This window comes from Mesocricetus auratus, unplaced genomic scaffold (assembly GCF_017639785.1).
Source record: "Mesocricetus auratus isolate SY011 unplaced genomic scaffold, BCM_Maur_2.0 Super-Scaffold_100046, whole genome shotgun sequence".
In the NCBI taxonomy this organism is placed as follows: Eukaryota; Metazoa; Chordata; class Mammalia; order Rodentia; family Cricetidae; genus Mesocricetus; species Mesocricetus auratus.
In genome coordinates, this window is record NW_024429223.1 from 1,049,809 (window position 1) to 1,062,125 (window position 12,317).

The 12,317-nt window shown below is 41.5% G+C and overlaps 1 protein-coding gene across 1 annotated transcript; it reads right to left on the reverse strand.

The window, feature by feature from the left end:
• Positions 1-1,329: 1,329 nt before the first annotated feature.
• Positions 1,330-6,727, reverse strand: LOC101838257 (carcinoembryonic antigen-related cell adhesion molecule 3-like). The gene is made up of 3 exons (XM_005081888.1): positions 6,667-6,727; positions 3,282-3,641; positions 1,330-1,697 (listed from the first exon to the last, which is right to left on the reverse strand). Exons 1-3 carry the CDS (start codon positions 6,725-6,727, stop codon positions 1,330-1,332), a joined length of 789 nt encoding a protein of 262 aa, XP_005081945.1.
• Positions 6,728-12,317: the final 5,590 nt, after the last annotated feature.

Here is a 12,317-nt window from a genome sequence, read left to right on the forward strand (position 1 = left end):
ATGAAAATAGTAATTTGTTCATACCATGTGTTAGGTACTTTTACTTCCCCATAAAGTTACTTTTGTTAGCTATTTTGTCATAGCAATGAGAAAAGGAACTAAGAGTTTATTCTGGCACAGGGATAGAGTCAATTACAGTGGAAAATCTCACCAAAAATTGCATAAGTTAGGCAGTCATGGTGCATATACAGTAAGAAAACATGGAATAATAAATGCATACACTCAGTTTGCTTTCTGCTTTGTATTCAATCCTAGGACCATCCTATGGAGCTATCCTATCTACACTGAGTACATTTCTTCCAACCTAAATAAGCCTAATGTGGATCATTCTTCACAGACATTCCAACAGATTTGTTTCTATGGTGACTAAAAATATCATTGAGTTGATGACACGATTGACTATCACAACTCCATTCCTTGTTGAAGTGACACAAAATCACATCGCTTTTTCTTCTTTTCTCCATAGACTCACAGCCATCTAATGTAAAATGAATTTAGTATAACGTCAAAAGTCTCCATAGTCTTTAACAATTCCAAAACTGTTGTAGATCCAAGTCCATGTGGTGTCATCTTAGGTTCAAGGTGTTATCTTGACTTCAAGATCCTACAAAATTAAAAAAGCAGGTTACATTTCTACAAAATAAACATTCCCATTCCAAACAACCTAATGGAGGCATATTAAGAAAAAATCAGATAAATCCAGTAGGACAAAATTTATAATGAGTCCAACATCTTGGGTTCATATTGGAATCATCTGGGCTTCAAGAAGATTTTGTATCCACATCCATGCTTCTCTGCTTTTTTAGCACAAGTTTTTCCCTTGAGCCAGATCCACTTTGTGTCTGTAGTATTACTTTGTGTCTGCATGGTGATCCTATATCTCCAATATCCTTGCCTTCTCATTACAATTAGGGTTCATTTTCAAAACTTGAGTTAATAGCTACCTATAACCTTCAGTGCTGGGAATCTGACTCAGATGCCCAGAAACCAATTCTCAATCCTCCATGCCACCTTACTCTTATACATTTCATGTTGACACATGTTCAACTTAGGATAATGGTGCCATATCCTGTTGCAGATGGACCTGGCTTCTTGGAACGTGGCTGTGATGTATTCTGAATGCCTATTACCCAAATCTTTAAAATCATTTTCTTAAGCAGTTTTTTACAGACTTAATTCATCTTGTTTTTCTTACAAGCCTGGGTTCTCTGCATGAAAGCTCTAGTGAGAAGATACAGTGTAGAGAAGAGATATGCACAGTCCATGCTTCGCTGTCCTGTGGGAGTAGAGTAGAATAGGTACTCCTTAACATGCAGGAGTCACAAAGAATCACTTACTATTTACTTGGAGGTTCACAATGGCCCATTCTGATCTCAAATCTGCAGATATGGTTCGTAAAGTGTAAATTCCACTGTCTTTCTGGGTGACATTCTGGAGTAGCAGGGATCCATTGGTATATATTGTTGCTCTACCATAATATTTGTGTGTCAACATGCTTGAATTAATCAGGATTGCATGGCTTGCTATCTTGAAGTGGTCGAGTGGAAGTACCCCTTTGTGCCAAGCAAAGCCTTGAAGCTTGTCTGGCAGATTACGAGCCAGTAAAAGAACATTGTCTTCTTCAGCAACCACTGGTGGCACCAACTCAATTGTGAGTTTGGAGGGCATGGCATGCTTCTTGAAGCCGAAAATTGGGGCTAGAAAGAAATAAAAATAAACCTATCAATAATGAATATTTAGCATTTGGTGGGAAGATGGGTCTTTGAGTCTTGAGTTGGTATATGCATCGCTTGGCTTTGGTGGTTGGGTGAGGCTATGTCTATCCAGCTTGGTAGAGGTCAGAAAAATGATCTCCACACCCTCAGTGCCATTGAACATGTCATTCCCTTTGGGTGGAACTTTCTCCTCTTTTGTCTGCATGACTCAGCCCTCACTACCCTCAGATCCATGTTCATAGCCAGAGCACATGAAAGAATGAGCCTCTAATGACCTCTTCCTTGACAGAATCTGAGCCTTGATGCTCTTAATTATTTTACAGTAGTCCCTCTGTGTTACCTTCTTGATGCCCTTTTCATGTGTCTTGTAATCCACTACTAGAAATTTGTTGCCAGGGACCAGTTTGATATTTTTGGAATGTTTTTAAATGACTCAATGAGGAAATGAATGAGTGAATGAATGAATGAATGCATACACACTTCTTGTCACTGTGTCTCCATGTAGTAATTTACCAAATTGCCAAATTCCAAGCTAATTACAGTATTTTATACCCAAGTTTGATTTTATAGTTTAATTTCTCTTTGTGGGGGGGAGGGGTACATGTGCGCATCAATGATGAACAAGTGTTTATAAGTGGGTGCATGCCACAGTACCTATGTGCAGGTCAGAGGACAGTGTGTGTTATTCAACTCTCTCCTTCCAATTTGTGGGATATGAGGATTGAACTTAGGTCATTAAGGCCAATAGCAAGTATCCATTTCCACTAGGTCATCTCAATGGCCCACTGCAGTTTGCTTTTCTTTTTGAATAGATAGGAAATTAGTCTTCAGAATATAGTTGCCAAGGTGATTAACTTAATCAAAGAACAATCAAACTTTTCACCCTCTATTTACTGTTTTCTGCCAATCAAGAACTTCATGCTGCTGAGCCTGTTTCCCTTGTTGTATCTCTTCCTCTACACCAGAAAAGAGAAATCCTGAGTCTCCTCTCAGGCCCTTATCCTCTTCAGAAAACTCTAGGCCACCTCTGAATGAAGCCCCTCCCACAGATGGTAGTGGATGGTCTAAGAACCCATAGCAGGAGTTCCTGTCATTTTGTGTACCATTTGCAGGGAGATGTGGAGGGTGGCTTCTTAGCCTCCACTGTCTGCTCTGTTCTTCCTTGCTGGAGAAAATATTAGCTACAGCACTTCCTACAAGCCCTGTTGTCATTCCTTACTCTGATCTGAGATTAGGACAGTGGTTTGGATTGAGGGACACAGGAAGTCCCATGGTTTCCTCATCTTTTCCCAAACCCAGATCTATGTTCATGGTGACAGCTGCAAGAGTCTGTGCTGAAGCTGAAATTCTTGACTGAGTTGCCCAGCACAGGTCCTCTCTGGTGTCAGGTGAGGGGTTATGATCTACGGCAGTTTGTCTCTACAATGCATGTCCTGAAATAAATCCTCAAGCCACAACATGGGGACACAATGTATAAAAAGATACACCAAGGTCACACTTGACAGTCCTGTGCAAGTACAATGAAACGAACCCAACTATAACCAGAGATTGCAAAGAATGACTTACTATGTACAAAAAACTCCACACGTGTTATTTCAGATTTCAAGCTTGTATCAAGAGTCTGTAGGAGGTAGTAACCCGAGTCCTTCCTGGTGACATTCTTGATCAGCAGAGATCCGTTACTGAATATTGTCTCTCTACCACTGTGTGCAGTTCCCAGCACACATGAATTGGTAGCTTTCGCGTATCTTGCAATCTCACGGCTCTTGAGCACCATAACTCCTGTGTACCAGGAAAAGGCTTGAACATTCTCAGGCAGATTATGAACAAACAGAAGAACATTATCGCCTTCAGCAGAAATTGGTGGCATTGATTCAATGGTGAGCTGGGCAAATGTAGAAGTCAGCCAGAAGATTAAAAGGGAGGCTAGAAAGGAAGAGAGGAATCCATGAACATTTGGACCTCTGTATGGGAAGACATGCTTATCACTCAGCCTAGCTAGTTGGGTGAGAGCGCGACCATCATACTTGGAGGCAGTGAGCAACACGACCTCTGCTCTCTCAGTGACCCTAAACCAGTTGCTTTCTCTGTGTGGAACTTTCCCCTCAAGTACCTACAGGGCTCACCTCAGGTTCCTGCTTATATTCAGGGTATACGGGCTGAGGTGATGTTTCCCCTCCCCTCTTTGTCTAGAGAACCTGGGTTCTCACTTTCTTCTTCCTTGTTCTGTTCCCTCTTTGGCCCCCATTCTCTGACTATTGTGGAATAATATTTTTGTGCACTGTTAAGATGTATAAGTAAAGTAGATTTAATAAGAAGTTGAATGGCCAATAACTAGGCAATATTTTCAAGGCAGAGAGGATGCTGGGCAGAAGTAGGGTGGAAACACAGAAAGTCAACAGCTAGAAAGCGGTGGGGGGGGGAGACAGGAAAACAGCTTGGGCACTGCAGGGTAAAACTAATAAAGCCACAAGGCCAAAAGCACATTAACAAATATGGGTTAATTTAAGTTATAAGAGATTGTTAGAAACAAGCCTAAGCTATCGGCTGAGCTTTCATAATTAATAATACATCCCCATGTTGTTCATTTTGGATCTGTCTGCTTGGACAGAAAAATCTGACTGAAAATAGCAGCTAATGTCTGGCCATGTATTCCTACATAAAACCTGAGGAAGTTTAAATAAAGTTTCTAAACACACAAAAACAGAGGCAAAATGGCTTCCTAATATCATGTCTGTCGTGCCAGTTGCAGTAAGTAGGCACATATCCAAGAAGCTGCCTACATGCTTGATTACAAGTACTTCATGAACTAAGCAATGTGATAGGTTTAAGATTTTTCTCATGAAGAGAGAAAAAGTTACAGATATGCAGTAAAGTAGGTTCAGATGGAAAAATCCTCTAAACACATTACAGGGTTCTGTACAATGTGCATAGTCTTAAGGAAATGGGTATAGACAGTTATAGAAAAATATAGTTTAAGAATGATAAAGTCTTTGGAAAGAGAGTAATAGGAAAACAAGCCATGTAAGGCCACAATGCACAAGAAGTCTGGATCCTCTGTGGTGTCTTGTTAACTTTGAATTTTTTTAAATGCTGATGTGCAAAGCATGCAATAGCTTCTGAGAGACATTGAATTATGGAAACTACTAAATTAAACACATATGTCTATAATATATATATACATATATATAGAGAGAGAGACTTAACTTCAAAATGGAAGTTAGACAATGTGTTGTCTTTTAGGAGAGGTTATGCTTTGTTTCCATAGGAAACAAAGGGCTGTAAATTCCTTCCAGATTGATAGGGATCATGGGTTGTTCTTTGATGGAGTTGAAGACTATATAGTCATAGTTTTCCCTAGTTATGATAGAAGTCAAATTATGTATAGAGCTTTAGACTCATCCAGACAAAACAAAAAAGTATTTTCTCTAATTTGTCAAATACAAATGGACTGGACATTGTAAATGTAGTTCTGACCTGATCACTGTGCTTATTGTTTATTGTTTTATTATGTTGGAGTTAAAAGTTTTCCTTCATATTTAGACAAAGGAGGGAAATGTTGTGAAATAATCTTTTTGTACACTGTGAAGATTTGCTACTCAGATTGGTTTAGTAAAAAGATGGACAGCCAATAGCTAGGTAGGATTTGGGGGTAGGGAGGATACTAGGAAGGAGGAGGGTGAAGATGTGGAGAGTTGACAAGATGGAAGAAGCAGGAAAACAGCATGGGCAGTATAAAGTAAAGGTAATAAATTAATGAAGCAAAAGTAAATTAATACAAGTGAGCTAACTTAAGTTATAATAACTAGTTAAAGGTGAGTCTAAGCAGTGTTTATCCCTCGAATACTAACAGACATCATGTGTCCATAACACAAAGAGGGTTGCTCTCTCTGCCTGGACTCTTAGGGGAGTACCTGGACCCTACCCCGAGTGAAATGACAGACTCCAGATATCCCCTATGTGGAAGGAATTGGCAATAGGGTGGGAGGATGGGAGGGATGGAGGGGTGCGGGAGGAGGGGAAGGAGAGGGAACTGGGATTGACATGTAAAACAAGCTATTTAAAATTAAAATTAAAATAAATAAAACTCTAAAAAAAGTGAGTCTAAGCTTTCAGCCAAGCTTTCATAATTAATAATAACTCTCGCTGTCATTTATTTGAGAGCTGGCTTCTGGAACAGAAATATCGACCTACAGACTGCCCTAGACAGTTTTGCAGGCATGTCTTTCAGCCCACTAGACCAGGTATTTATGAGAACTAAGATGAGCCAGACATGTTTGGGGGGCCCTGATGCCTGATGCCTGATAAAAGCTTGGGTACCTTTGGATAAATGGCGAATTCATGTCCCAGGATCTTTCTATCCAGGTATATATTTCTAAAACTCTTCATGTCTGGAGCTAATGATACCTTTAATAAAAGAGTTTTATTTTTCTCTATTTGTATATGGGGTGTGTGTGTGTGTGTGTGTGTGTGTGTGTGTGTGTGTGTGTGTGGCAGTAAATGTGCGTGGACGCACTTGTATGCCTCTGTATATAGGTGAGTGTGTGCATAGCATGCACACAGGGGTAAGACACCTTGTGGGTGTTTAATATTTAACTGAAGTCATAGGTTTGTCAGCCAGCACCATTACCATTGAATCAACTCAAAGGCTCTCCCAAGTTTGATTTTTAATTTTATAGCCACCTTCTCATGGTTGGGGACATCAGTCCTCAATATATAGTTGTCAATGTGATTAGGTCAGAGTAGAGAACAATGGGACCTTTTCTCAATTTTACTATCTCATATAATTGAAAACTTTCTGATGATGAACGTCTGCCCCTGACTCTGTTCTTTCCCCTCAAACTGAAAACAGAAACCCTGAGTCCCTCCTCAGGATATTGTTTTCTTTGGGAGACTTCAGAAGGCTCTGAGCTACCTCTCCTCCCTCACATTCAGAGAGTGGCCTCCTCACCTGTGAGCCGGAACCCCTGCCAGAAGGAGGAAGCTATGCAGGGAAGTGCAGTGGAGTCCATCACAGCTCCGTTTGCCTGCTCTGTGCTCCTTCTGTGGAGAAGAACTTCAGCTCCAGCGCCCACCGCTGCCACGCTCTGCTGTCTTGGTTTCAGCTCTGCTGTCCTTCCTTCCTTTTATCTGAGATTTCCCCAGGTAGGAACACCTCCTAGAATCCCATTGGTTGTGGACAATGACTGTATGAGACACAACAGTTCATTTCCCTCTTTCTTCTGTTCTCGATCTTCCTTCCCTTTTCTCTCTTTATGTCCCAGTCCTGCAGACTGCACGGCGAGCAATAAAGCTGTTAAGTCTCTTCTTAACAACACCATAGAAATGACCTTTGCCATGTCCTTAGCCTTGGGTCTGTCAGTATCAAGGAGACAGGACTCTCTCCAGTCCTTTCTATTGGTCCTTTTTGACATAGAAACCCAGCTAAGTGCCTAGTTACCTCTGTGTGCTTTGGAAAGGCAGAATTTACTTCCAGCAGGAATGTGACAGAGATCCCTATAAAGGCTAGAAAGGGACCTGCTTACCGATACCTGTGAAAGAGAACTCAGCTACCACCATCCATTTCACCAGTCGTGAGCAGAACACCAGGATCAATTATTCAGAAGTTTCACGTTCTGAATGTGTGGGAGGAGGTCACCTGTGTGCCCTGGTTAAGAGGACTGTGAGCTTCATCATCACATGAAGGGTCTTGAGTAGCTACTCCTAATTCTTGCTTTGGTGATCTCTACTTCATATCTGCCCACATTCCCCTTGGTTCCTCTGCAATGCTTGTATTCTTTCTGGATAACTACACTCTGGAAAGTCTGTCTTTATACCATGAGAAATGACAGGATACAGGGATTACACAGGAGCTCCTGGAAGAGCAACCTGCTCAGAAACACAAGTAGCAGACAGTAAGCCAGAGAAGGCTTATAAAAGCAACCTCTGGGATTTGGGGATGGAGATGAAAACCTCGGTTCAATTAAAGTTGGTGTCGCATGGAAATAATTTCCTAAATGTTGATTATATGACTAGATCTCGTACCTTTGAGAGCATTAGGAACATGAAGCACTTGTCTGAGGCTAAAATAGGAATGGTGATCAGTCTCAAATGCTGTGAGCTTAACTGATACCTGGGCACAAGTTCATTGTGGGTACAATCATGATGTTTGCCATAGCTCTCTAGACATCCTTATTCATCCTAGTTGCTGGTAAGCCTAGGGTTATTGGGAGATTTTTCTTGGAACTTTTAGTCCATCAGCAGAAACTGAATACACATAAGATATGGACATCCATAGACAGAGCCATGTACTTCCAAATTTTCAAGGAAAATCCTGGGACTTTCTCTTGAATCTAAGGACAACATGCTTTCATGAAGGCCACTCCTGCTCTTGGTAGATCCATCTTTTGTGCCTATTTCTTTGGATCAATTTGCCCATATGATGCTGTGGAATTTGGACATGAAGATAGAAAACCACATGGGATCCAAATGAAAGTTCTTTGTAGATGTCCCAGAAAATTATTTCTTCTAAATTTACTTCTACTGTTGTTAATAAATGTCCTGACCAAAAGCACCTTGGTGGAGCAAATAATTTACAGACCTGACTCAGGTCAAATCCATCATTGAGGAAAGTCAGGGTAGACACTCAAGATAGAAACCTGGAGGCAGTTACTGAGGAAAGCTGCTTGTAGTATCATTTACAATCTCTCTATCTATCTATCTATCTATCTCTGTGTGTGTCTCTGTCTCTCTCTCTCTCTGTCTTTCTTTCTCTCCAGTTCTCTTTGCCTGTCTGTCTATTTATCTATGTATGGTGTGCGTGTGTCTGTGTGTCTGTGTATATGTAGATCAAGACAGAGTGACCTGGAAAAGAGTCTCTTTTAACCCTGTATCTGTGACTTTAGGCTATGTCAGTTTGACAGTAAATGCTAACTTGGAAAGGATACTCCCTGTTCTCCAAGGGTGTATCCATCATTACAGTTGGTGATCTTCACATGTGCTTGTGTCCACAGCCTTACACAGCTGGATCTTAAAAGCCAGGACACAGTTCAGATGCAGCCTACACATAGTTTCCCTTTCTCACTTCCTTCAATCTCAACCAAGGGACTCTTTGGTGATAATCAGAGATATTTTAGCACCAAGAAGAACATTGAAATTAGTAACATGTTCTATTCTGACAAGTATTTACCTTCCGGGCACCTTCATTTCCCATTCCAAGTATAGTGGCATCATAGATGAGTCAGTCTCCACCTGAGACAGGAACAGGCCTGGGAGCAGAGTTCTGTGCAGCTTTTTGTTCCCCATCTAAGGCATATTTAACCCATTATTTTGGATAATTTACCTGAACATGTTTCAAATCCCTGGACATTCTTTCTGTGGATATTATAAAAGGAAAAGGAAAGGAAATGAAAACTCAGTTTAGAGACAGAAAGAATTCTACTGGACCTCCAGGTCCCTAGCTCTCCCTGTGATGTTCCACCAACTCAATGGGATTTTTCAGATCTCCACCCATCACAGGCCATACCTGGGAGAAATCAGAGAGGCAGAAAGAGATGATTTGGTGCAAGTTCCGGAGTTTCAGGAAAGCCCTGAGATGTGTTTGGTTAAACACGGGCTAGAAATCATCTGTGTCTTTCCAGACAACTAAAAGTCTCATCCCCAAAGTTTAGAGTAGATCCCCTCAGCAAAGAAAGAAGTTTTCTCATGTGTGGTCCTATTGATCCCTGTGCCAGTTCTATGTAGTAGGCACTTATGTGGTTTCTATTAATAGCAATGCTCAGGAAATGTATTTTCACAAGGGTCCTAGAGGTTGCCATTGATAAATCAATCAGGACTACACACATAGGTGAGGGACTTCATGTCAGGAAAGACAGAGGTTTCTTCCTGCATGGAAAGAACAGTTTAAGGTGTAATTGATAGGGCACATGTTGAAAACAGAATAAAGTCACTTCTGATATCAATGGAAGGAGGAGGAAGTCCCATCTATAGAAAGACACAGTATCTCTCTGGGCTATGATCCAAACAAAACTCAATAGATTCTAATCACAAATCAGTGTGGAGCTTAGTGGAAAGGTGCTTATCTACCACACACAAGGCCAAAGATTCCATCACAATCAGCATAAACATTAAAGAGACCGAACTATACTCTCATGCATTCACTGACTCCCAGATGCTCTTTATTCCTCCAACACTGGATGGAACTTGTTTCTAAACCAACCAAGAAGGGCCCTCAACCCCATTCCTGACCAAATCCCAGTATTCTTTGGGGTGTCAAAGGATGCCCTGTCCATGGGTCATGAAGTGAGAGGACATCCCCATCCTCTACTCCTCATGTTTAGGTAGTTGCAGTCATGAAGGAATCAAATTTACCCTCAGCTACCATTCAGGAGGACTGTATCATTTCTATTGGCACTCAGTAGGTTTCAGATTCAACACTCATAACATCCTAAGTCATTGTGACACTGGTAAACTGTGACACAGTTACCTTCTGACTCATGCTCTGTCCATTTGGCCTCCACAGACAGTATATTTAATCTCAGGATTGTATGCTAATGCTCCTCTGTGTGGGGTTGGGGTTGCCCTTGTGATGTTGGCGTTCGGTAGCAGTGCTGTGCAGACAATGGAGAGAAGATGGCCTCCTGTAAAACCTCTGACTCTTGCAAAGGCCTCTTTCATGTGGTGTTGGTCTCTGTAACATTTACCCCCAGTCCATGTATTTGGGAACCATCCAGTATATGACTCCCAGGAAGATGCAGGAGGGCCTGAATGTTTGGAGATGATGAGCCCTCTCTATTTTACGGCAGTAACAGTTTGAGCTGAGCTTCAGAACTTTATGGTACAGAACTAGAAGATGGAGTAAGATCCTCATTGTCTCTTCTGGTACTCACTGACCTGCTGCCTTCCTGGCACCACAGAATACTATGTACCTCCAGCTGCACTTATCTCCACTATTCAATCTAGGCCAGTGCCCTCCAAGTCTTTGCTGTTGAAGGATAACCTACAGATAGGATATAAAAATAGTTCCCATTGTGCTTCCCTGAAAAGCTCCTAAACCCTGTCTTCAGAACATGATGTGTATACAGAAATCTCATACCTGAGATCAGGAGCAAGCCTGGAATTCAGCTAATTACCCAGGCTTCACCAAAGCATAGGCCAATCTTCCCAGGTATTTGATGGTGACTGATGTGAGGCACAGAGACCCAAAATACAAAGTATGAATCTCAAAATGATCTAGGAGAGTGAAGGATAAGGGGTATATCCAAGCTTCAAACAGAACCATTATTTTGTCACTGGTCTATATTGCCCTGTCTCACACAAATATGTATTTCATACACAGTTGGCTATTTCCTTTCTTTTAATTTTTATGTATATGGGTCACAAGTATTCCTGGCACCTATAGAAGTTAGAATCACAGCCGGGCATTGGTGGCTCATGCCTTTAATTCCAGCACTCGAGAGGCAGAGGCAGGCAGATCTCTGAGTTCGAGCGCAGCCTGGTCTACAGAGTGAGTTCCAGGGCATCCTCCAAAAAAATACAGAGAAACTCTGTCTTGAAAAACCAAAATGGAGTTACAGATGCTTGTTAGCTTCCATGTGTGTGTTAGGAACTGAACTTGCTGAACTTGGGTCTTATACAAGAGTATCTAGTGCTCTTAACCAGGGAGCAGCGTCTACTGCCCACTCTAGTAGATTTTTCAGGGATAGATATGACTTGTAGAATGTAGAGAGAAAGAATTCATGGAAATTCAAGTTGATGGGTCCAGGGTTGTTTGGTAGATCTGGGTTAGGTATTTGAGATGCTTTTTCAAAACCCAGTATGCAAGGCAAATCTCTGCAAAGACTATTTAGATATAGGGAACAATGAGGTATGATGAGAGGCAGGATCTAAAATTGCCTGGAGTAGTGATTCCCTGTGCAAATGGAGCCCTGTGTTAGATGCAGGATCTATTGGTAGGGATAAAGCAAAGTCCTGTCCTTTACCTTCCAGGAGAAATGACCGTGGCACACCAGAAATTACATGATTTCTTGTCCATTAAGTGAGTTATAGAGTTCTGGAATTCTGCAGAAATTCTTCAGAGGCAGTTGTCTTAGTTTTAGAGTCAACTCTAAATGTTAATTATGTTGATTCCTAGACCAGATGTTCACCTCAGCTGTAGATGACCAAGACTAAAATCTCTGATAAACAATTCCTTCCTGCCCCACAGACATCCCTCAGGGTGGAGACACCAGACACATGACTAGAAACAAATAGTTTGTGCTTCTCATCTGCCACACGTGACCTCTGTGAGCTTAAACAGACAGAGCAGTCTGTTAGATTCAAGATCTATTGGAAGAGACAAAGCAAATCCCTGTCCTACATCTTCCGGGACTTGAGACAGTTGAATACCAGAAAACCTGATTTAGTGTCTGGTAGCTGGGCTGGGGTGTCCCAGAATTCAGCAAAAATTTGCCAAAGGCAGGATTTTTTTCTGTATCATGGTTTCCAAAATATAGGACACGTGGTTAATGAATGTCGCACTGTCTACAACGCAGCCTTAAATTGAACAGGGACCTGACACTAGGGCAGCACAATTGTCTAGATCATCAGTGTCTTGTAACCATTTGTCTGGGGAAGGGATGTCTC

What these genes read in the sequence shown, in the direction of transcription:
- LOC101838257 (XM_005081888.1), bottom strand. Translation starts at nt 6,727, where the DNA reads ATGGACTCCACTGCACTTCCCTGCATAGCTTCCTCCTTCTGGCAGGGG. An exon ending in GCAGGGGTTCCGGCTCACAG is followed by an intron (nt 3,642 to 6,666) that starts GTGAGGAGGCCA and finishes CTTCCTTTCTAG; the next exon opens with CCTCCCTTTTAATCTTCTGG. An exon ending in TGTGGAGTTTTTTGTACATA is followed by an intron (nt 1,698 to 3,281) that starts GTAAGTCATTCT and finishes ATTTCTTTCTAG; the next exon opens with CCCCAATTTTCGGCTTCAAG.